Raw genomic sequence first — 25,920 nt, 5'->3', positions numbered from 1 at the left:
CCCCGGCCACTGGTTAAGCATACCATAAAATGTAATTATTACCATAAAAGAAAACTGTTTTTGACTTTATTATAGATTAATTACACAATTTCAATGCATTAACTACTATATAATTTTCTTTTTCATATCCTTAACCACTGCCCCGGGACACCGGTTAACATTTCCCTTATTTTTAGGCATGAACGCGTTTTGAAATGAAATTATGCGCACGTACATTTTGTAAGTGTCACCTTACTTTTCAGACTCAAAATTATATATGGTCAAAACTTATCACAGCTTATTCGGATCTTGAATTTTCTAACCATGTGTCACACACACCTAATGTGAGCCCTAATAACGTGTTAATTGATGTCTCACTCGTAAAGAGGCTTATCTCCAACAATGGTGCTTAATTAGGCACATGCACACTCATATATATATCTACAAATTGTAATTCTAGTCAAGTTATATATATCCTCAAATTGCAATTCAAGTCAAGTTTTTCTTCTTTTACAAAGAAAAAAGAGGTTTGTAACACCTCCAAATTCAACGGAACTAGCTAGTGGCTTTGCATTATTTTAATGAAATGAGTCATTTCAAATCAAATTGACAGAATAAAAAATGTACAATTTGAGTATGCAAGTTGGATTTTGTACTTTTTTTGTCCTTGGAAATGGAATAATGGGATCTTGCCTAGCACATGGTTGAAAGTGTACGTTTTCTTTATATATTAAACCAAACGGTTCATATGCACGCAGAGGCTATGATAAGGACAAAAAAAATTCACGGTTAATATGTTGTATATAACCTTTTTATCAAATAATTATATAATAGAATGAAAGATATTTTTTGTACCAAAAAAAAAAAAAGAATGAAAGATATTTTTCTTCCTTCAAAAAAATAGAATGAAAGATATTTGTGTCAAATGTGAGTAAAGTAGTAGACAAAAACGTGAGTGTTGAACCAATATAAGTAAAGAGATTTTTTTTTTTCCTTAAATAGATTCATAACCTCGATGTTTTAATATTGTTTGTAGTCCAATATAACAATGGTTGTTTTAGACGGATAAAGATTCTCTCAATTTCTTGAGAGTGAATAAATGATAGTACAAAAATGTATTAGGTTATATTGTTAGATATTTGATCCTCTAAACAATGATAGTTGAAATATTCATTTTTTAAAAGAAATTAAGAAGATCTTTACTCGCCTCTTGAAATCAAAAAATATAAAATCCTTAAGTCAGTTTTTTTTTACAACCAATAAGAACAGAGTTATTTGATCCTCTAAACTATATCAAGTGACAAACACATAATTATTATACTCCTATCTGTCCTAATCATTTCATCATTTTTCTTGTATTCTCTCTATTTTTAGATGCATGAAAGAATCCAACTTTTTAAATGTCACCTTCAGATAGTTGTTTTGTGAATCATCATGAAAGATCATGCTTAATATGTCGGTATCAGTCCCCCTTTACTTTATCAAAACCAAATTGATCTCTTTCAACATTTATATGCAATAGTGATGGCTACCAGTCATAGCCAAATTCAAGCACAAGTTGCTACCTTAAATTATTTCCATTTACCTTTTTGTATTGCACAAGTTGCTTTCTTATTATTTTCATTTGCATTTTTGTATTTGTAGTTTTCTAACCAAATTCAAATGGAATCACCTCAAACACATAAGACACTTTATGAATAACAATTTCTTAAACAATTCAATGGCATTAATGTACAAACAAGTGGAAATGTGGATCAATACACTTGAGACAAATGCACATTTCATTAACTTGAATGCACAAAATTTAAGCAAATTACAGGATTCTCTCTAATTTGTACACAGAATGGTGAACCCTGTTGCCTACATTATTACATCCCATCAACTCATCCAACAAATTTAAAGCACAGAAGCTTTTACTCTCCTGACCAACTCCTTCCTGTTACACACAAAACAAATTCAATGTCAGAAACAGAATCACACAAAATTAACAAGAGTAAATATGAAATGGTAAATTTTTTTGAAATTTTTACCTCATCAGTTGCCTGTCAAAGCCTGATGCAGCCAACACTCCTCTATTCTCCTCAGCCCTTCTCAAGAGGTATGGCATAACAGTCTCAACAGGACCAAATGGCATATACTTGCTAACTTGAAACCCTGCATTGCTCAAACCAAAAGATAGTGCCTCAGACATTCCATATAGTTGTGCAAATTCCATCTTATGGTTCACCTTTCCAATCCCTAATTCATGTGCTTTTGCAGCAGCCAATTTTCCTATACAAAACAACATTAATAAATCAGACTCATACCCCTCAATTACATACATTAATTTCCTTATAAATCATAATATCATATAATATATACCTGATTCAATGTTATGAGTTGCAAGAACAACTCCACCAGGACCATTAGCAATCTTCTCAAGCATGTAATTTGAACAATCATTGAAACACTTATGTGTATCCTTAATAGTGTGATGAATTGGAGAAGCATAACCCAAATCAGCTGCCAATTTTCTTTCACTAGACATATAAGCACCTCTAACCAACTTAAATCCCATTGGTATCCCCATTTTCTCAGCAGCCTTTGATGCCAACAACATTCTCTCCTTAGCATCTTTCAAATAAGTCTGAATGGTTCCAAACACAATAGGGTTTTCACCTTTGTTATGCATAATAGCAGAAGAGTATGTAAAGTAATCAATAGCAGGTTGAACTGAAGTATGCTCAGCATCAACCAATAATGGAATATTGGCTTGCACACATTTCTGACAAAGCTCAAGGAATCTCTTGTTAGCAAGATCAAGATCACTCTCTTCTTCTGCAGTTAATGGCTCTGGTCTCTTCCTTGTATGGTACAAAGGACTTGACTCAGAGAAAATTGGCAATGAATCTTGCTTCCATGGTAAAACAAAAGAAGGATCCTTCTTCTGCCATCTCAGCAAATCACTCATTCTTTCTAGCAAACTCATTGGACATATTGCAGTAATCTTCACAATCACAAAGCTTACCTATACACAGAAAAAAGTTTAATTTGGAAACATTAGTACATAACATTCATAATGATAATATTAAACTTGAAATTAAAATAACCCCTCAAATTCATAACCTATTTTTTTTTCTTCATAATTTTAAAAAAAGTATTTAAAAATGCACCATCAACCACAGTTTTTTTCTGTGTGGCTTATTAGTGCTTGAGAATCTTTTACCAAAAACAATTGTTTGTTTGTTCCAATTCCATTCCATTTCCATTGTTCCAATCCATGCTTTGATTGATTTCATGAATCAAATTCCAATGTTCCATGCTTAGTTTTCTTTTCATTCCTCATGAGCACGGAATCAGACACGGACACCAGATACGTCACATCACATCAGCAGCAACAACGTCATCAGTAGTGCTGTATTAAATTGCGGTTGCAGTCACGAATGCCGAACTCAGCACCATGAAAACGGTTATTCTCAATTGAATTTGGATCCATTAAAGCAGATTGCATCTCTCTTCTGTGACAATGAAGAAACCGAACCAAAAAAGCAAAAAAAGAAAACAGTTACATTTTGAAATAGAGAGATGAAATAAAGAAGAGATTACCGAAGATGGAGGAAGCGATCTGCTGACATCAACGGTGTGAAGAAAACCTTTGAGATTGCGATCACAGCCAGCGTTATCATGAGCATCTTCAACGCCGTAAACCAGCATTCCACGTAAACCGGCTTCATTCAACCCGGCAATACTTTTTCCAGCGGTGATAGCATCTTCTCCGGCACAAAAATGATCGAAAAAAGTGGCACGTGTGGTAGCCATAGCAATGTTACGTAAAGGATTATTGGTCTGCATGAGATCAGACCTCAACATCCATGTACCGAGGTCAACCATTGGCTCGACCGCGGTAGCATGGAGGATGGCAGTTGATTTGAGAAGTTTGGTAGTTGGGACGTGCGAAAAGAGTTTTTCGACGTCGTGGAAGTTGAGCTCGGCGTCGGGAGGGAGGAGGGTTGTTGTCGATGATGGCGGTTTTTGGTCTAAAATATTAGACGTAGGAGCGAGAGCGGGCGAGGTAAGGGCAGGTTGGAAGGGTTTTGTGGCGGTGTTGTATCGGAGTTTCCTTAGAATTCTTGGTGGGATTACTCTGGTGGCCATCAACCGGTCAAAGATGATCTATATGATATAAACACGAAGATATATGTTTTGATATGATGAATAAAAAACCAGTTTCCTTTGATTATTTTTTTCTTCTTGACCTATGAAAATGTAATGAGATACAAAAATGTGTATGCTTGTGAAGTGAGAATGAATTAGAAGGTAATGTATAAATAGAGGTGAAAAGAAGAATGTGGATGCTAAAAGAAAGGAGGGTGTGATTAAAAAAGTTAAAGAAGAAGTCAAGTGGATGATGTGTGAATTGGTTGGTGGATAGGAGTAAGTTTGTTAAGTTTGTTTTGGTTCTGACCAATATGAGTAAGTTGGTTTAATTTAGAAAATTGTTTTAGTCATGTTTCCTAAATTATTGGAGTAAGTTGGTTTAATATGAGTAAATGGAATGGTGTTGAAATGGATGGCAGCTAAGAGGTACAAGTGGTAAGTTGTTGCAACAAACAAAACAAACACAGCTAAGAAATTGATGGTTCCAAAATTTAAGATTTGTACGAAGTACGTGCAAAATGCTGACACAGACTCCACGAGGATTACACTCATCATGTGTTGGAACTTACTCACTACACTAATGGTGATAGATTCTTTTTATCTCTTCCTTTGACTAATATTTATTACTTCCTACATAAAGTATGATGAAATTGTTTACTCTCTAGTCTCTAGTACCTTCCTATTTCTTCATTTTTCTAATTATAGACACCGTTAAAAAAACACCGTTAACAAAAAATTGTTAACAATTCAAATATTGTCAAGTTTGACATCTTTATCTAAAATCTCATAATTATGTGTGTAAGTTTCATATAGTATTTATCACTTTGTTTAAAAGAAGTGTTCATAACTCTTTAAAATTATTAATTCGTCTATTTCAAAATGAATGTCGTTTAAGATTTTTACACACATATTAAGAAATATATTAATTAAAAGAAAGAGAGATGTTATTTTACTAAATTATTCTAATCAACTATTGATTTGTTTTTCATTAAAGAAAAAATAATATTTTGGAAATAATGTATATAATATTAATTGATGGGTACAATTGAAAAGAAAAAATTATTATTACATTGGAAACATGAAAGTGACATTCATTTTAAAACAATTTTTTTTTCCAAAACGGAGGGAGTACAATATCTTTGGTGACACGAGGACACCGATATCAAAGTTGGAACCTAAGCGTTGTCATTTGGTAATGTTTGTGTGATATTTACTTTTCATTTCGACTAAGATGACAAAAAATAATTACTAAGTGCAAATTATTTTTTTCTAGACAATCCCGATTAATAATACTAATTTTTCTTTTTTTTCTTTTAGTATGTAAAATCAATATTAAATACATAGGCTTAATTGCATGTTTGGTCCCTTATGTTTATTTTAGTTTTTAAGTTGGTCCCTTACGTTTTGAAAGTTTCAAGTTGGTCCCTTACGTTTTAAAAGTTTTCAAGTTGGTCCCTTACGTTTTGAAAGTTTCAAGTTGGTCCCTTATGTTTATTTTAGTTTTCAAGTTGGTCCCTTATGTTTATTTTAGTTTTCAAGTCGGTCCAAAACATAAGGGACCAACTTGAAAACTAAAATAAACATAAGGGACCAACTTGAAAACTAAAATAAATATAAGAGACCAACTTGAAAACTAAAATAAACATAAGGGACTAACTTGAAACTTTCAAAACGTAAGAGACCAGCTTGAAAACTAAAATAAACATATGGGACCAACTTGAAACTTTCAAAACATAAGGGACCAACTTGAAAACTAAAATAAACATAAGGGACCAAACATGCAATTAAACCAAATACATAAAATACACAAACTGTAGTTTTAATAGTTGGAGTGTGCAAAAAAAGAAACACATTATCTACGTAGGTGACTTTTGTTAATATTTGTGAAATAAGTGATTGGTCCTTAGAAAAAGAACAATGGGGAGATACAATTTTATCTTGGCATATGAAAAGTAAAAAACACACTATACTACTATCTTTATCTTTTTGTAAGAAACTAAATCAATTTTATTAAAAATTAAACAAATATCACATAACATAAGGTAAGTTAGAACAACTTAATAATTCAGATAGTTGATATTACATCAACTTTTCTTAAACGATACTGAGATTTATAGTTTCCCGTTTCGTCCTCGCTTCAGGGTACATCAACTCTTCTTGGTAGAAAACGTCTTCACCAAGGACTTCCACGAAAATTGTATGTTTGATTACAATGTTGTGATTACAAGAACTCCTTCAATTACCCTAATTATCAATTTCTATTCAATCATTCCCCCAATCTTCAAATACCTTTGAAATTGATGTTTTTTTAAGTCTTCGAATCATCAATCACTCGTGCAATGCTTGAAGCCCTTCGCTCGAACTCTTCTTTGCTCTGTCCGGTGGTTGGATTCCCTTCAACTCAAGAAGGTTAAGAAGAACCTCCAATACCCTTGAAGGTGGAATGAAATTACTCAATTCACTTTAAATCATTGATTCCCAATCAACGAAAAAGTGTTTAATCTGAAGAATAAATGGAAAATGAGGTTTGGAGACTCTAGAGAGAATAGATGCAAATGATTAAGTGGTTTGGGTGTTATAGGGATATGAGTATATATTAGAAAAGAGTGGGAAGTGCAAAAATTCTCCCAAAAACAACTAAGTAACTCAATTCACTAAGTATACGAATCGATTCAGACCGTTGGAAATAGGCAATTTGAATAATGAAGAATGATACGAATCAACATATATATATGAATCAATTCAAATGAACTCAGATTAAGATTGATACGATTCATCAAATACTGAATCGATTCACACAGGCAAAAACAAGGTCCATACAGAACCAAAGATACGATTCAAGATAGTTTGAATCGATTCACTGTTGATATGATTCATGAAATCTTGAATCGAATCAAAAGGTGTGAGACATAAGGAAACATATCAGAAAGAATGCTTGATATGAATCAATGAACCATGAATCAAATCAAGCATCCCAAAGAAGGACTTTGTCACTCAAAAATGAAATTTTCTGTACACAACAACACACAAGACATCTAGGGATCACATGACACAATGATGCAAAGATTACTAGGTGTTTTAACACGGTTCTAAGTAAAAACTAATCAACATAAACACATCATCAAATAAACCTAGCTAATGAACATCATCAAAACACAAACCTATAACTAAAAACAACTTCATCTTTAGTTTAAAATTGTGAAGATTGGGTTTTTAGTCAAAATCAAGTGGGAGTAACTTACTTCCTTATATACACACACATTTGCTTGCTTTAAAGGTGATCCAACTATATACTTAGGGTGATTTAAAAAGCTATATATTTAGGGTTAAATTGAATTTTAATATGACTTGCTTTGATTACAAACTAATAAGTAACAGGATAGGATAAGAAAACTCTTCTATAAAAAAAAGACAAGATAACTCAAGTTAATGGAGTATTTATTAATTGAGAGAGAGATATATATAATAGGATAATTGAGTATTTAGGATGAAAACTTGTACTCCCAATACCAATCTAAATATAAATTCATTTCATAATTTTATAGAAATAATAGTTTTTATGGGGAAAAATACTAGCAATGAACAAAATTTTAAGGCCTAAAATATGGAATAATATTTTCTACTCAAGGCAATCACTTGAGATCTTCTTCAAGTGAGTTTTATACTTGTATTTTTCTAATCAAATTCAAATGAGGTATCTGTATGTTAATGGTTTTTCTCATGTTATAATAATGACATAACTTTTTCATGCAAATTTTTTGTATCCAACTTTCCCTTCGTGCATAGCAAATGATCAAATTATATCCAAAAATTGTGAATATTTATAAACAACAAACACACTTTCACATGATTTTATTTTGAGTATTACTTTTCCCACCCTATGCCTTTCCTCGCTCGCCCTATTTTTTTCCAATTTTACCCTGGTCCGAATTTCATATTCCGGAATGAATTGTTAGTATTTTTCAGATGTTTCCGGATTTTAAAATCCGGAATAGTATTTTAGCAGAAGTAAAATTAAAATTAATTGCGAATAAAAATAATAAACACAAATAAAAAGACATAAGAATAAAAAGAAATCATTTTATTAAAATATGCACAATACATTACAATAATTTTCAAGCTTTCAAGCTTTTTAAGTTTATTACATCCTAAAACTATTTCTAATCCTATCCTATTACATAAGCTATACCAGTGGCTCCAGCTCTAACTCCAGCCACTGATGGAGAGGAAAGAGGGTGGGAGGAAAGAAGATGGCAGGGAAGAAGAAATGATGTTGGTGGGGAGACAGAGGGGGCACATGTGCCTCTAAGGAACAAGAGACCATGATGGTCAACATGACACCCATGCAAACCAACCTCAGATTCAGACTCACCCCTACCCTATTGACTGATCATATGACCCCTGATGGATTTCCAAAGAGGCCTCTTTCTATGAAAGGCCAACGATGGAAACCCATCGTTGTAGAAGAGGAGAAGAGAAGAAAGAAGAAGGTGTGAGAAATTGTAGAAGAGGACCATATTTATATGGGAGGGGGATAAAAAACGGTGGGGAAGCCATCAATGCCGGTCAAAAAACATGTTTTTACACTTGACCACCGCCCAAAACGTTTGAAAAACGTTTTCTTTGTGGTGCAGACCACCGGCCAAAAGGTTCTGGTGCAATCCGGAATGTATAATTCGGAATGCACATACATTCCGGATTATATATTCCGGAAAAAGACGATAATGGGGTTAATCAAAGGAGAACTTCCGCCTTCGTGTATGGTGAGGGTTGGTTCGGATTTTAGAATTCGGATTGATTCAGCATTGGATTCTTCTATGTGGCCCACGTTGCACCGACAATTTTTGTGGTCCACAACGCCCAAATACCTCTATAAATAGGGGTCCCTGATTTCATTACAAGTAAACTACACCAGGAAAAAAATCATGGAATTCCCTGGCTTTGATCCGAACACCAAGCTAGCGGCAATCTACTACAACGGTGGAACACCACCCCATCTGTTTAAGATTCGCGACGATGTCACCCTCTCCGGGTTGAAGGATGAGCTGGATCAAATCAACCGTCAACTCAACCACAGAGACACGAAGAGGGTGGTCGGTGTTGAATATCGATGTCCATTGTCCGACTCAGCCAGATTTCTACGCTTCAGCTGGATGAAACTCACAAACGATGGCGACGTGAGAACCACGTTCTCTGTCTTTGGTCAGCACATCGCTAGAGGACCGATCGAGTTGGACGCTTCGTTGGTTAGATCTGCTGAACAAATTCTGAAAAGTTTGCACCGGCCCAGGAACTACGAAGAGATCAGAGCTCTGCTGGAGGGTCCAGAGGAGGAAGAAGTTAGTTTAGATGATCCGTGATAATGTGTTATGTTTTAATTAATCGCGTGTTTTATGTTGTTTTAATTGCGTGTTAGTTATGTGTTGTTGAATTAAGTTGTTGCATTATGTTTTAATTGCGTGTTTTATTGCGTGTTAGTTATGTGTTGTTGAATTAAGTTGTTGCATTATGTTTTAATTGTGTGTTTTATTGCGTGTTAGTTATGTGTTGTTGAGATTAATTGCGTGTTTTGTTGTGTTTTAATTTACGGCAAAGATGTTCATTTAATCGATAAAATCACCAAATATATGCTTTTCGGATTACTAAATCCGGAAAAACATAGGGCGTAAGTGTATTTCGGAAAATGAAATCCAGAATACCTTAGCATAAGATTCTTTTGTATGGACCACATTGCACTAAGAGTTTATGTGGTCCACAACATCCAAGGACCTCTATAAATACATTCTCTCCGGTTTTCACCTTAAATACCATCAAAACACACAAACACAGCAAAACAAACTATGCAAATTTTTGTCATCAAGCTGAGGATCTTTCTCATGCTGTTTTAAATATATAGATCTCTATATAACGGCATGATGAAGATCCTCAGCATGCTGTCAAAAATATATAGATAGTCCTTGATGCCTCCTTGATAGATAGATAACTCAAAAATATCAAGAGGTTTCTATGAGTTAGATCTTGCTGCCTGCCAGATGAATATGTCATTTGGCAAGGCAACAGGATCTAACTCAAAGAAATCCTCTTGAAAACACCTTGCCTTTCTTCATTGTGTTGCAAATCTAACTCCAAAGAAGAGGTTCTTATGAACTCGATTATGTCAGCCTGCCGATCGTAACATGTCAGTTGGCAGGCCGGCAGGATCGAGTTCAAAAGCTCCTATTCGAACCACCTTCCCAAAAGAATCATCATTTATGCTATTCTGGTGCCGTTCGGACTATATAATCCGGAAATACTGCATGCATTCCGGATTATAAAATCCGGAACCACTCAGTAACAATTTGGTCGGTGACGTTTCACCAAAGCTTTGGCCGGTTAGTGGAGTTTGAAAGCGTTTTTTGGACGGTTTTGAATGAAAAACACGTTTTATTTGACTTCCAAATGACATAGGACTTGTTTAAGGCTATAAAAAGGCTTGGATCTTCAACATTTTCCTTCATTCTTCTTCACCTCCTTTCTTACATTTTCTTCAAAAAAATTTAGTTTTTTAGGTAGCTTTTAGGAGTGTTTGTGGTGTCATGGTCATTGTTGACCGCTCATACGACCCCTGCAATTGCATTGCAGCTTATGCGGGGGTCGTATAACGGTCAACAGAGACCCTTGACATCAAAGAAAGACACAAAATATTCATATCGTATTTGTCTGGATTTTATTTTCCGGAAACACTAACAATCTGGTTCGGAATATGTAATCCGGACCAGGGGTATTTTTGGAATTTTTGCAGGACGCGCGAGAAGGCAGTAGGGTGGGAAAAGTAAATCTCTTTTATTTTTGGACACACTTTCACATGATCTTGTTGGGCCTTAGGCGTAACATTTTAACACAAGATATTAATTTCTCTTACCTATACATAATTCATGTAAAAATTGTATGATTTTTTTCTCAAATCTTCCTATTGCACATGTAAATATGAATTATAGTATTTTTTATTTTTGATATAATTTCGTTTATATGTTTTACATAATTTGATTAATTTCAAATGCAAATGAATTAAGCAAGTGGTTAATGAGTTTCAAATTATGGATAAATAGTTTGAAAGAATCCAAATTCAAATCAAAATAACTGTTGATCAAGTTTTACTTATTTCAAACTTCAAATTACTGTGACGATTTTTATTTAACACAAAAAATGCAATTGATCCAAGTTTATTGAAAGTCGTCAATTTAATAGACAATTTGTGCCTTTTAAAGGAGTCAATCTGATATAGTAATGGCATCTTTTTCCTCTATTAACGTATCATCATACATGGTTAAGTTCCTCTTCTAGGCACTGGAAATTTCAACAAACTATAAAATTTTGTTTAAAAGGACATTTATGTACCGTTACCACACTATTCTTGTACAAAAACATTATTCTTTGCAAAGAATGACGCCAGTGGCTTCGTTTTGTTTTAAACCAAATGATAACTTTCGCTCTAAAGACATTAATTAAAGAATAAAACAAATTACAAAATATAATAATAAATTTTACTTATGCTATTAATTCTCTAACTAGAGACAAATTATATCATCTGGAAATACACACATTGAGAGTCACGTGTGATTAGCCCCCCAATTAGAGGTGTCAATAGAGCCCCAAATTTCAAAGCCCACTTAAAAAAGCCCCCACCAAGCCCACTAAATTAAAGCCCCCTAATTGAAAAGAATTATTTGGGGCCAAGCCCACTATAAAATCTATTTATTTGTGGGCCTAATAAAGCCCCATATTATAATTTTTTTCTCAACAGCTTACTACAATCTTGTTTTAAAAAACAGCTTATTCAAAACAGCTTATTTATGCAAAACAGCTTATTACGATTTCATTTTAAAAAACAACTTATTCAAAACAACTTATTTATGCAAAACAACATATTTATGCAAAACAACTTATTCAAAACAGCTTATTTATTCAAAACAGCTTATTCGAAACAACTTATTTATACAAAATAGCTTATTTGTGCAAAACAGCTTATTCAAAACAACTTATTTATACAAAACAGCTTATTTGTGCAAAACAGCTTATTCAAAACAACTTATTTATGCAAAATAGCTTATTTGTGCAAAACAGCTTATTCAAAACAACTTATTTATCCAAAATAGCTTATTTGTGCAAAACAACTTATTCAAAACAACTTATTTATACAAAATAGCTTATTTGTGCAAAACAGCTTATTCAAAACAACTTATTTATACAAAACAGCTTATTTGTGCAAAACAGCTTATTCAAAACAGCTTATTTATACAAAACAACATATTCCGATTTAATTTTAAAAAATAACTTATTCAAAACAGCTTATTTATGCAAAACAACTTATTCAAAACAACTTATTTATGCAAAACAACTTACTTATGCAAAAACAGCTTATTCGAAACAACTTATTTATACAAAATAGCTTATTTGTGCAAAACAGCTTATTTAAAACAACTTATTTATGCAAAACAGCTTATTTGTGCAAAACAGCTTATTCAAAACAGCTTATTTATGCAAAACAGCTTATTCAAAACAGCTTATTTATGCAAAACAGCTTATTCGTGCAAAACAGCTTATTCAAAACAACTTACTTATACAAAACAGCTTATTTGTGCAAAAACAGCTTATTCAAAACAACTTACTTATGCAAAATAGCTTATTTGTGCAAAACAGCTTATTCAAAACAACTTATTTATGCAAAACAGCTTATTTGTGCAAAACAGCTTATTCAAAACAGCTTATTTATGCAAAACAGCTTATTCGAAACAACTTATTTATACAAAATAGCTTATTTGTGCAAAACAGCTTATTCAAAACAACTTATTTATACAAAACAGCTTATTTGTGCAAAACAGCTTATTCAAAACAACTTATTTATGCAAAACAGCTTATTTGTGCAAAACAGCTTATTCAAAACAGCTTATTTATGCAAAACAGCTTATTCAAAACAGCTTATTCGTGCAAAACAGCTTATTCAAAACAACTTACTTATACAAAACAGCTTATTTGTGCAAAAACAGCTTATTCAAAACAACTTATTTATGCAAAATAGCTTATTTGTGCAAAACAGCTTATTCAAAACAACTTATTTATGCAAAACAGCTTATTTGTGCAAAACAGCTTATTCAAAACAGCTTATTTATGCAAAACAGCTTATTCGAAACAACTTATTTATACAAAACAGCTTATTTGTGCAAAACAGCTTATTCAAAACAACTTATTTATGCAAAACAGCTTATTTGTGCAAAAACAGCTTATTCAAAACAACTTATTTATGCAAAACAGCTTATTCGAAACAACTTATTTATACAAAATAGCTTATTTGTGCAAAACAGCTTATTCAAAACAACTTATTTATACAAAACAGCTTATTTGTGCATAAATAAGTTGTTTCGAATAAGCTGTTTTGCATAAATAAGCTGTTTTGAATAAGCTGTTTTGCACAAATAAGCTATTTTGCATAAATAAGTTGTTTCGAATAAGCTGTTTTTGCATAAATAAGTTGTTTTTGCATAAATAAGCTGTTTTGAATAAGTTTTTTTGCATAAATAAGCTGTTTTGAATAAGTTGTTTTTTAAAATGAAATCGGAATATGCTGTTTTGTATAAATAAGCTGTTTTGAAAAGCTGTTTTGCACAAATAAGCTGTTTTGTATAAATAAGTTGTTTTGAATAAGCTGTTTTGCACAAATAAGCTATTTTGTATAAATAAGTTGTTTCGAATAAGCTGTTTTGCATAAATAAGCTGTTTTGAATAAGCTGTTTTGCACAAATAAGCTGTTTTGCATAAATAAGTTGTTTTAAATAAGCTGTTTTGCACAAATAAGCTATTTTGTATAAATAAGTTGTTTCGAATAAGCTGTTTTTGCATAAGTAAGTTGTTTTGCATAAATAAGTTGTTTTGCACTAATAAGCTATTTTGTATAAATAAGTTGTTTCGAATAAGCTGTTTTGCATAAATAAGTTCTTTTGAATAAGAAGTTTTGCACAAATAAGCTGTTTTGCATAAATAAGTTGTTTTGAATAAGCTGTTTTGCACAAATAAGCTGTTTTGTATAAATAAGTTGTTTCGAATAAGCTGTTTTTGCATAAATAAGTTGTTTTGCATAAATAAGCTGTTTTGAATAAGTTGTTTTTGAATAAATAAGCTGTTTTGAATAAGTTGTTTTTTAAAATGAAATCAGAATATGCTGTTTTGTATAAATAAGCTGTTTTGAAAAGCTGTTTTGCACAAATAAGCTATTTTGTATAAATAAGTTGTTTCGAATAAGCTGTTTTGCATAAATAAGTTGTTTTGAATAAGCTGTTTTGCACAAATAAGCTGTTTTGTATAAATAAGTTGTTTTGAATAAGCTGTTTTGCACAAATAAGCTATTTTGTATAAATAAGTTGTTTCGAATAAGCTGTTTTGCATAAATAAGCTGTTTTGAATAAGCTGTTTTGCACAAATAAGCTGTTTTGCATAAATAAGCTGTTTTGAATAAGTTGTTTTGCACAAATAAGCTGTTTTGTATAAATAAGTTGTTTTGAATAAGCTGTTTTGCACAAATAAGCTATTTTGTATAAATAAGTTGTTTCGAATAAGCTGATTTGCATAAATAAGTTGTTTTGTATAAATAAGCTGTTTTGCATAAATAAGTTGTTTTGAATAAGTTATTTTTTAAAATGAAATCGTAATAAGCTATTTTGTATAAATAAGTTGTTTTGAATTAAAAAAAACTTTAAAAATAGTTTTTTTTTTTTAAAAAAAAACTTTAAAAGAAAATGTTTATAGAAATTTTGGGGCTTGGGGCCTTGAGGGCTTTTGATTTGTGGGCTTGCATGAATGTGGGCCTTTTAATCTTGTGGATTTTTAAGCCCCATTACTATGTGGGCTGGGGCCAAAATTTCAAGGCCCCATGATATTGACACCTCTACCCCCAATTGAAGGTGATGGTTGCTCATTTGACCCCTCTATTTGCTCAAAAAGCCTATAAAACAATGTTTGTTTGGTAGATATTTACCGAAGAACTTTTAAACACACAAAAAAAGTCGTTTGGGAATTACGAAACAAAGCAACGAACGGCTTTGGGGGGGCAAAAGAGCCAAATTTATTGAAGGCCATACTGAAAGAAGGAAAAAAAAAAATCTATGTGAAAAGGCTCATAATTACATAGCTATGGTATCCATTAAATAAAAGCAAGGGAGAGAGAGGAAAAGTCTATGTTACTATATATATTATCCAAAATTGACAACCAAAAAATATTACTAAGTTAAACTATAGTACATTGTAAATACTAGCACTTCATATAAACCAATTGACAGTGATGTTTCCAAGCCACATGAACAATGGGAACTGAGCCAAAGCAATGAAGAGCAAGAGATAGTGGTGTTTACTCGAGTCATAACTCCTGACTTCGGCAAAAAGGACTCTTTTCACCGTTTTAACTAAGAATATTGCCATGCATAAGCAGAACCATGGCATCAAAACGTAGTAGGAGTAACCAGATATTATTTTTCCAAGAACAGCCAAAGACATGCCCGCAAAAGTATACCCTGCATATGATACGATGTCCAATAGCGGTGCTTCTCCACTTCCTAATGAAAGCAATGTCACTTTAAGTAGTGCTGTTTGCATAAACCAACCAACCATTCCCTTGATGAATAACCAGTTTAATGCTTCAGGACTAAACCTGGCAGAAACAAATACAGTATGTATAAGAAACTACAATAAACTAGGTGGGAAAAAAATTAATAAGTTCAGATAGAACCAAACTTAACACTAGAAACCTGGTAGGAACCCGGAGTAATTGAAACAGAAAACTGGTAGAAAGAATCAGAAAGAAAAAAAGAAGAAGGGTTTTATTGAATGAATGATTGAGGTAGGACACAGGTATCGACACAATAGATTTTTCATTTTACATACAACTCTCAGTTTTATAGATCGAATCTATCCATCCTTATTTATTCTATTTATACCCCTTCTTACAAGCCAACAACCCAAATTAATCCTAATAAATATTCTTTATCCTAACAAAACCAAACTAAATTCTTGGTGTAACTTATAAAAAAACAGCTATGGAATATTCAAAATTACAATACAACTTGCAGTGTATATAATATCAAAGAGACTTATTTTTCCAGACGAAACGACAAATGTTAGTAAATAGTTCTGAGTAATATTAGTGGGGAATTTGAACCCGCGACACAACATATCTCTGAAAAACCGCTATGTTCCTTTTCACAAACCACCTTATCACTCACATAAAATCTAAAGAGTAAGAAAATAACTATCACATGTAATCACAAGAAAAATATAATTTCGGAACAACAATTATAAAACAAAAACAAGAAAAGGACTCAACTATACATATACATACTGGACAAGAACAATTGGAAAACTGAGGCATATTAAAGCCGGAGTCTGTTAATGCAGTACAATGTTTTTATTGCACAATAACCATGCACTGCTACAACCAGACACAAGAAACTTTCACAAAGTGATTCACCAACTCTTCATCGCAAAACAAAGAAAATAAACTTCAAAGTATGGCATTGAGGAGTTAGAGAGCCACGTATATTCCTTTACAATTGTACTAATCAAAGACTCTGGGTATCAAAATAGTTTGTGATTTAATTACTGCACATAACATTTCTTTATCATAACAGTGAATTCCTCATTTTACACACAACTCTCAATTTTATAGAATGAATCTTCCTAACAGTGGATTCCTCATTTTACACACACATCTCAATTTTATAGAATATCTATCCATCGTTATTTATTCTGTTTATAACCCTTCTAACAAGCCAACTACCCTGATTAATCCTAATAAATATTCTTTATCCTAACAAAACCAAACTAAATTCTTAGTGTAGCTTTGCAAAAATACAGCTACATAGTTTTCAAAATAACAATACAGCTTGAAATGTCTAACATCAGATACTTATTTTTCCGGCGAGATGACAAAAGTTAGTCGGGATTTCGAGCCCACAACATCTTATCTCTCAAACGCTATGTTCCTTTTCACAAACTAACTTATAACTCGCATAACATCTAAGAGCTTAAGATAACTATTACTTGTAATCACAAGAAAAATATAATTTTGGACACACCAATTATAAACAAAAACAAAGAACAAGAACTCAACTATCTATATACACACTGGACAAAAAAATTGGGAAAAGTGAAGCATATAATAGCCTGACTATGTTATCGCGGTAAAATGTTTTTCATTGCCACAACCAGACAGAAGAAACTTTCAGTGATTTACCAACTCTTCATCACAGAACAAAGCAAATAAACTTCAAAGTATTGCATTGCGGAGTTAGAGAGTAACATATATTCCTTTACAACTGTACTAATCAAAGACTTTGGGTATCAAATAGTTTGTAATTTAGTTACTGTACATAACGTTTCCGGGATCTTCAAATCACTTTTGAAAAGGATATTATCATTAACAATAATAGAAATATCAGCATGGATATGAAATCTATTCAGTTACAAAATTATGTTATGGACTAATCTGGAGAATTTATGGCATGGAGCCCTAGGACACACGTACAAAGCGCGCGCACACACACAAATAAGATATAAGAAATAGTATACTTACTTTCCACGAAGACCAAGTGAAATGCCAGCAAGTACAACATAGGTACCAAATGCCATCAATGGAATGTACAGGTCAGGGGCATTTATGTCATAAATTGGAGGTTTATAAGAGAGTCTACCTCCTACTGGTTCAGTGATTCTAGTCCAATGACCCTGAACATTAGAAAGCAAAAATAAGAGTGCAATGCAGACAAAGATAAAACAACAAAATCAAATAAAAAATTCAACTAAATGAATGCAGAAAAGTGTGACATTACTGCTTACCCGGTGCAGGAATGGGAACAAAACAACCTTTAACTTGTTCTTAACATAGTGGTCGTTCACTTGGAAGTAGTATTGGGGATCCGAGAAATACCTAGTTATCTGTTGTTGAAATTAGATGATATTAATACATAAACCTCGATTCACACGTACAAATAATATCTATAACAGTGTTGTTGATGGCGGATCATGTTGGAGTAAAAATCCAGTCATATGGCACCGCCATGTCAGAGTATGATGCCATGGTGCTGCCATCCTTCACAAAATTGGTCATGGTGGAAAGCCAAAAACCCGCCACCGATATCCGCCATAGCGCTGCCATGGCCGATATCTGACAACACTGAACAGTAATGGAGGAAAGCAAGATAATGAAAGCCATTTGAAATCATTTATAGTTGCATTGGATTTTCCTTCCCAAATTAGTGGGGCCTGACTTGACTGATATCATATATGTAAGCATTATCGACATGAGATCATCCATCATGTATGCTAAGTTGTGAATTAAATTAATTTCGGATACTCGATAGATCAGTATTGTTTCAACGATATACCAAAATTCTTAGAAACATGGGATGGAAGAGTTTATAACAGTTTTCTAACCATGATCAGTATGTTAAACTGAATCATAATTTTTTCTAGAACAAAAAACATAATAGAATAGTGATACATACATTGCTTTGAACATATTCAGAGCTGGATCCAAATATTTTTTCTCCATATGCACCCAATCCACCTCGAATGAGTCCAGAACCGGCAGCATTAAATGCATTCCCAAACACATTAGGTTGTGAGCTTGTTGGAAGTTGAGGCTGAAATTGAGGCACCCCCAGTTGTGGCCTGACATTGTTATACATTCTCACTGCCATGTCAAAAACCAAAATAACCAATCAGAAACAACTTTTTCAAGGCTACAGATATAACCTAAAGGGAAAAAAAATGTCGGGATTTAACTCCACCATATAATCAGAAGTATATATAGCACCAGGGGCAGAGTCACACTATAGTCCATAAATGCACCGAAATTACAAACACGGACAGTTCAAGTGTTGCTTTTCTGCTAGTAGTTTTATGGACTAAATTGAAACAACGAAAAAAAAAACACAGTCGAGTACTAAATTGACTGTCTAAAAATAAATTCGAGGACAAAACTGATAAAAGACACACATGTGAATGTATTTGCAATTTCGATACATCCAAATATCAATACAACACCAAAGTACACATTCACGTATCAAAAGTTTGAAGATCAAACTTTTGCAACGCCATTGTGTAGCACCGACACTTCAGGTTGAAGGTGTGTCGACAACGAGACTACACCAACCCATATAATCACATTCAATCATGTTCATATTCTTCAATTAGCGAAAATAGAACATGCAATGACATTGTTAACAAATATTTGCACCGACATCCAATGAGAATGTAGTAATTGGTAATTATTTCTAAAAAAACCATTAAAAATTAGGCGTAGACAGCAATGTAGTGTTTTCCTATTGGATGTAATTTACACTGACGGTGCATCCCAATTAAACTCCTTAAATTATTATTGGTGTATGCGTGTGTTGTGTTGTGTCTGTGCCAATGATTCATAGATCAGAAGCTCCTACGAAGTAAACTAAAGACTAATTGAGAAATCAATTGAGAATCAAGTCAAGATCGTAGCTTTTTAGCGAGATGAAGATGATGATTAAAAGGGTTAATTTAATTTAAGAAATCATATGATAGGGTTTAATTAACCTAATTGAAGAGAAGAGAAAAAAACCTGAGTGAAGTGTGCAATGCAAGACAACCTTCTAAATCCGCACCGTTTTAATGTCTTCTTCTTCTTCTTCTTCTTCTACTATCTCTCTCTCTCTCTCTCTCTCTTTTTTTTTTTTTTATAGAGAAATAATTTACAAGGGAAAGCCACGCAAGCAAGCCAATAAAATCATATACACGTGTCCCCTTAATATTTTTTTATTATTCCTTAAACTTTGCAATTAAACCTACTACTATTTGTTATTTCCTCAAAAAAAAAAAAAAAACCTATTTGTTATATACAGAGCTTGTGCCGTTTTTCCCCTTGTTGTCTCAAAAACCCATTTGGAGTCACACTTCGCCGGAAAACTCCATTTTTCCCGGCGAGAATCGGCGGTCGCTTGAAACTGCAAGTAAGTTTCCTTTCCCTCTCTTTGTTCAAGCTAAATTCTATCGCATTTTAATTATCATCAACTGTATTAGTGCGAATTTGAAAATAAAACTGTGAATTAGAGACTCTATTTCAAATAAACACATCGTCACAGTTGATTAATTGTTTATTGTTTAGTTAATTGCTTAATTGTTTAGAAAATTGTTTATTGACAATAGCTATTCAGTGCAAAATTGCATTGCTCTGTTTGTTAAGCAGAGTGGTATCATGAACAAGAGGTTGAAAAGCATTTATATGGTTCATTATTTGAGGTTTTTTATGAAATACGCTGGTAGATTAAAAATTCATTTTTCCTAATATAAAAATTAAGAATACACCACAGCAGCAATTTGATTTCTTTTTTATTTCCGAATCAATTCGGTTGTTTAAGAAGAATGCAACAGAAACATGAAATGGGGATGTAGGGCCTTCTTTGTCGGAGGTGATTTCTGTTTGGACGACGGTAACCAACGGCGTTAATCAAGAGGGGGGGCTTGGTGTCATTAATTTAAATAATAAGGGAGGTTAGTGATCAAATTAAAACTAAAGGGGAGGTTTGTGACATTTGATTAAACCTCAGGGGAGGTCAATGTAATTTCCCCTAAAGTTTATTATAAGTTTTAGGTCTTTCCAATTCAAATACCATTTGAAGTTGTAATGTGTATTCACAATTTAATTCCCAACTAGCCTTAAATCTTTCAGAAGTGAAAGCAGTGTTTGAAGTTCCACAAGTTAATACCGTACTCGTAAACTCACCTACAAAAGGGTTACACAATATGTTTCAAGTAAAAATGTAGTATGAAACTGAGAATCAAACATGCAGTACTGCAAAAAACCAGTTAGTTGAGAGTTTAGAAAATTGCTTGTGCTATGGTACTGATTATAGTTTAGATGATGGAAGCAATATATTAAATATTTTTGGAATTGATAGACCCTTTTGTATATTTTATATCTTACGTCATGCCAATGACTGCTCAGGCCGAACCGTGGCTTCATAGTTACATTGGGCGATTTATTTTGCTATTTCATCATGATTCATGGCTTTTGGTGTTTTATTCAAAGGTTTCTGGTCACTTTATCGCTTATAAATTTTGGATTCTGCTACTTGTTATGTGTTTGGTGTTGTCATAGTCAATCATAGATGTGTTAAAATAATTGATCATTTTGTGTACAATATGCATATTGACTTGTCATAGTGCCTATTTTGTTTTTTCCATGTTCCAAAATTTGAGACGGATATGGTTTAAAGAATCTTTATTATTGATTCACTCAACATTTTAATTTATAACTTCATTTTAAGGAAAAGTATTATTTACTTGAAAGTGTAAACTGTAAAGTACTTTCAATTTTCAATTAACCATTTGAATGATATAATTAATTATACTCTGCTTTGACATTTTTCCCTTGTAAGGAATGAAACGTTTGCAAGAATCTGGTTCCTCTCAACAGAAACGACAAAAACTGTCGGCGCTGCCAGATGAAGAGCGTATACTCTATGACCTTATACTTAGCAAGGAAAACTCAGGGATCTCAAAAACAGACATGAGAAGAGAAACAAACCTTCCTATTGCTGCGCTTAATAAACACATGAAGGCACTTATAAACAAGAGTATGGTAAAGGAACTTCCTTCCATTAAAAACAAAGGTATAAAGATCTACATGGGAACAGAATTTGAGCCTTCCAAGGATATAACTGGTGGGCATTTTTACAGCGAAGGGAGTCTTGATACGCTTTTTATAGACGCTCTAAAGAAAGTGTGCTTGCAATGCATTTCATTGGAGAGAGTTTCCACATGTGATGGATGTTTGGAGTGGGTTAAAAGGAGTGGGGTCATCACAACTCAAGTCACGGGAGAACAAATAGAAGAGATTTTGCAAACTTTGGTTTTAGATGATGAGATAATGCAGATGACAAGTACTGGATATGGGGATTTTGCATCTATTCCTGTTGGCAAAACTTGTTACATGTGCAAAAGCAAGGGTGAAAAGAAATCTGCTGACTCGACTCCCTTTCCATGTTTTTCTTGTCAACGGATGAGCTTTTGTTCAACGGATGGCGTTGTCTCTCCAACAACATGTGTCTATTTTCAGAAATGGTTGGATTTCTGAATGGGTTGATTGCTGTGCTGTTATATATATATATATATATATATATATATATATATATATATATATATGGGTTTTGCTACAAGCCACCCTTTGGTGGTGTCTTTTAGCAAGTCACACCTCAAGGTGTGATTTTCACTTTTTAGTTATAACTTTGCTAAAAGACACCTTCATAAAAGTAAGTTGGTGTCTTTTCGCAAATGCTCATAGAGTAACTTGCTAAAAGACACCTTCACAAAATGTGTCTTCTAGCAAAACCCTATATATATATATATATATATATATATATATATATATTTTAAAAGACTCTCGGAGTTCTGACTCTCATACAACAGCTATCGTGGTTTCTTTTTTATTTCTCTTTTAACTTTATTGCTTAATGTATCTAACATCCTTCCACATTTGCTGGAGTCATTTGGTTTATAAGTTCTGCATAATGATTTGCGACGGTCATAATATATACGGGTGGTGGTCATTGTTATCACTTTATCAGAGTAACATAACTCTACCGATTTGCTATCCCGATAGACGTTCAACCTGTTGGCATATTTTGGTATGAATGAATGTGTGTCTTAATTTCTCAGGTTTTCTATTGCTTCCTAAGAATCTTACATCCATACTAGTATGGCATATTTTGGTATGCTTGTTTTCTGTGAATAAAATATGTGGATTAATGGATCCATTGAATCCAATTCCTTAGTATTTTCTATATATAAAATTGGCTAATGTTTCAAGTTTGCTGGAATATATATATTTTTTAGAAAAAATAATATATGGAATGACCAATACATGTTTGGTTTCCAATGTATGACTAACTAGTTTCATTCAGTTTATTATTTGAGCCAAGTATATTTCATTATCAAACACCAGTCTTTGATAACAATATGTGAATTGTGTACGTAGTAAGAGATTTATTCATCTTTAGCAAGTGATTGATGGTTGTAATCATGAATTTTGAGTATGAAAAAAATTCTAGTTAAGAGGAGTGAATCCACTTTGTCTTTTTTGGTGTAGATTAGTCATTTTTGCCTATATATAGCTGATAAAAATTGGGGATTTGGTCACATTTATTATCAACACTGAAACTAGTTTGTAACTTTGTATTATTGAAATCTTCACTCATTTTTGCTGAGCATTGTCTTGTGTTTCATCTACCTCTCTTCCATAAAAACATATTTACACAAACAAGTGTAACTTTAACCAAAAGATTTTATGCTGGTGCTGAAGAAAGAGAAACACTACTTTTAAGATGCAAGTAGAAATGAGAAACATGCTCTAATATAACAAGCTCGCTTAACATCAACCAAAAGTTGACGGTGTTTGGATGGAATTGAGACTTCAGTTTGACAGATACATCATATGCAATAGTTTTATTGCTTCTGAGTTATATTTAGAACTCTAGATTCATCCCTGGTGTGATCAAACTTTTATATCGACAGACACGTTCTTTGATTTTGTTCACTCCAGTTGGATGTTAAAATTCTCAACAGGGAAATGGAGTGGAAGTGGGCTCAATTGATGTGGACGTTTTATTGACATGGTCTTGTCAAATTCGTTGAGTCATCACTATTAATATATTTTGGTTTTTTTTTTTTTTGAAGTTCAAACATCTTCATTAGATAATGGAAGAGTTACAATCAGTACTGGTTTCAGTGACAGGAAAGGCATATCCATTCCAAGACTTACAACCATATTGCATAGCATAGCCAACAAGCCTATGTGCTAAAACATTTAAAACTCTAGAAATATAAATAATAGACACACTGTTAAATTCATCCATAAGTGCCTTACAATCTAGAACTATCAAATCAATACAAGCAAGTGAATTTGACCCTCTAAAACACTCAACAACAGCAAGCGCATCAGATTGGATAATGATGTCCTGAAGGCCTCTTTCCTTGGCTAAACTGAGACACCATCGGATGGCTAAAGTTTCTGCCATAACAGGATCTGTTGACAGCTCCTCTTTCTTGCAAGCTGAGAAAAAAATATCATCTGGATCAGCCTTAAACACGCAGCCATAAGTGGTGAATCCCTCCGGAAAACAACCTGCATCAACCTGGATAATATGAGCATTATGAAGTCTAGGAACAGCTGCAATGGATTGCTGCCCCTGATGCTTCTTGACAGGCACTGTTTGATTAAACTCAACAACAAAATCAATCGCAGCATTAGCAACATCAGGGGGAAAAGTGTTAATCAGTTTGAACACCATTTGGTTCCTGTAAAACCAAATTTTCCACAAAATAGTGCAGAATAACTGTGAGCCTAGATTGTCCTTCTTTCCTAACCAACTTAAAAGCCAGCTACTAAGAGAGGATTGTAAAGGGACATGGATTCCAAGGCTAGATGAGAACCAAACTAGCTTAGCAAAATTGCATCCCATGAAGAGATGATGTGCTGTTTCAGTTTCAGAATTACACATAGGACACAAAGGTTCAATTTTAATCCCTTTCTTACACAAGTTCCCTCTAGTGGGTAAAATGTTTTGCGACAACCTCCATATAAAGTTCTTTACTCTATTCGGGAGATTTACACGCCAAATTTCTTTCCACAGCTTCTCATGGGCATCGTGTGATGCACCCGGAAGTCCATTCCTTCTGTCATCGCCTAGCATGTGATAAGCTGAACGCACCGAGTAATTCCCATGCTTTTCCCCAGCCCATATCAAAGTATCTTCAGGGAGCCTACAAGATAACGGAATGTTTACAATGAGCCTTGCCTCGAAAGGATTGAAAATGGAGAAGATCAAATCTCTATTCCACTTCTTTGTGTCTTGATCAATAAGGGCGCTAACATATGCATCCTGCTGGAGTACATTAGTCTGACTCCGAACTCTTGAAGTGCCTCTGTTTGAAAGCCAATTGTCCTGCCATATCTTGACTTTCTCCCCATTCCCAATTCTCCATTTGCTTCCTCTTTCAATAACATCTTTAGCACTCATGATACTCCTCCAAGCATAGCTAGGTGAGAAACCCATCTTTGCCTCCATAAAACTTCCACGAGGGTGATACCGGCTTTTAAAGACTTTCCCCATAAGCGTATTCTCTCCAGTTAGAAGCCTCCAGCAATGTTTCCCAAGAAGTGCTTTGTTGAAATCACTAAATCCTCGGAAGCCCATTCCGCCTTTGTTCTTAGCCTTGGACAATCGGTCCCAACTCATCCAATGAATTTTCCGTTCTCCCTCTTTTGCTCCCCACTAGAATTTAGACAATAAACCTTCAATCTCATTACAGCAACCTTCTGGTAATTTGTAGCAACTCATAATATAGCTCGGAATGGCTTGTGCAACAGCTTTGATCAGAACCTCTTTCCCTGCTCTTGACAGAAACTTTTCCTTCCATCCCTTCAGTTTTTTCCAGACACGGTCAATAACAAAGGAGAAAATTTCCTTCTTGGATCTACCAAACACCACAGGAAGGCCTAGGTATTTAGTATGGGACATCACAGTCTTTACATTCATCTTGTTACAGATCATTTCTTTTTCCTCTTCACGCACATTTCGACTAAATGATGCCTCAGATTTATCCAAGTTGACGACTTGTCCAGAAGCCATCTGATAAGACTTAAGAACCTGCAAGATTGTCTCAGCTTCTACTACATTCGCACTAGCAAATAACAGACTATCATCAGCAAATAACAAATGTGAGATTATGGGCGCCTTCCTAGCTACT

General features: G+C 33.5%; 4 protein-coding genes across 4 annotated transcripts; 2 read left to right on the top strand and 2 right to left on the bottom strand.

Moving 5' to 3' along the window:
• Positions 1-1,669: 1,669 nt before the first annotated feature.
• Positions 1,670-4,259, bottom strand: LOC146904794 (proline dehydrogenase 2, mitochondrial-like). The gene is made up of 4 exons (XM_085722665.1): positions 3,565-4,259; positions 2,341-2,986; positions 2,010-2,250; positions 1,670-1,915 (listed from the first exon to the last, which is right to left on the bottom strand). The coding sequence occupies exons 1-4, from the start codon at positions 4,111-4,113 to the stop codon at positions 1,876-1,878; spliced, it is 1,476 nt and encodes a 491-aa protein (XP_085578791.1). The 5' UTR covers positions 4,114-4,259; the 3' UTR covers positions 1,670-1,875.
• Positions 4,260-9,041: 4,782 nt separating this feature from the next.
• Positions 9,042-10,202, top strand: LOC146904793 (uncharacterized). Its single transcript, XM_085728368.1, has 2 exons — positions 9,042-9,455; positions 10,092-10,202. Exons 1-2 carry the CDS (start codon positions 9,042-9,044, stop codon positions 10,200-10,202), a joined length of 525 nt encoding a protein of 174 aa, XP_085584494.1.
• A 5,050-nt stretch (positions 10,203-15,252) lies between these two features.
• Positions 15,253-19,874, bottom strand: LOC146904792 (uncharacterized). Its single transcript, XM_085722785.1, has 5 exons — positions 19,736-19,874; positions 18,645-18,832; positions 17,977-18,075; positions 17,714-17,865; positions 15,253-15,793 (listed from the first exon to the last, which is right to left on the bottom strand). The coding sequence occupies exons 2-5, from the start codon at positions 18,825-18,827 to the stop codon at positions 15,406-15,408; spliced, it is 822 nt and encodes a 273-aa protein (XP_085578911.1). The 5' UTR covers positions 18,828-18,832; positions 19,736-19,874; the 3' UTR covers positions 15,253-15,405.
• Positions 19,875-19,982: 108 nt separating this feature from the next.
• On the top strand, positions 19,983-22,250 carry LOC146904791 (uncharacterized). Its single transcript, XM_085722784.1, has 2 exons — positions 19,983-20,123; positions 21,552-22,250. Exon 2 carries the CDS (start codon positions 21,554-21,556, stop codon positions 22,247-22,249), a length of 696 nt encoding a protein of 231 aa, XP_085578910.1. The 5' UTR covers positions 19,983-20,123; positions 21,552-21,553; the 3' UTR covers position 22,250.
• The last annotated feature ends 3,670 nt before the right edge of the window (positions 22,251-25,920 follow it).

This window comes from Medicago sativa, chromosome 7 (assembly GCF_051527215.1).
Source record: "Medicago sativa cultivar Bolivia chromosome 7, Bolivia_mono, whole genome shotgun sequence".
Lineage (NCBI taxonomy): Eukaryota > Viridiplantae > Streptophyta > Magnoliopsida > Fabales > Fabaceae > Medicago > Medicago sativa.
This window is presented reverse-complemented; position numbering and strand designations above follow the sequence as displayed.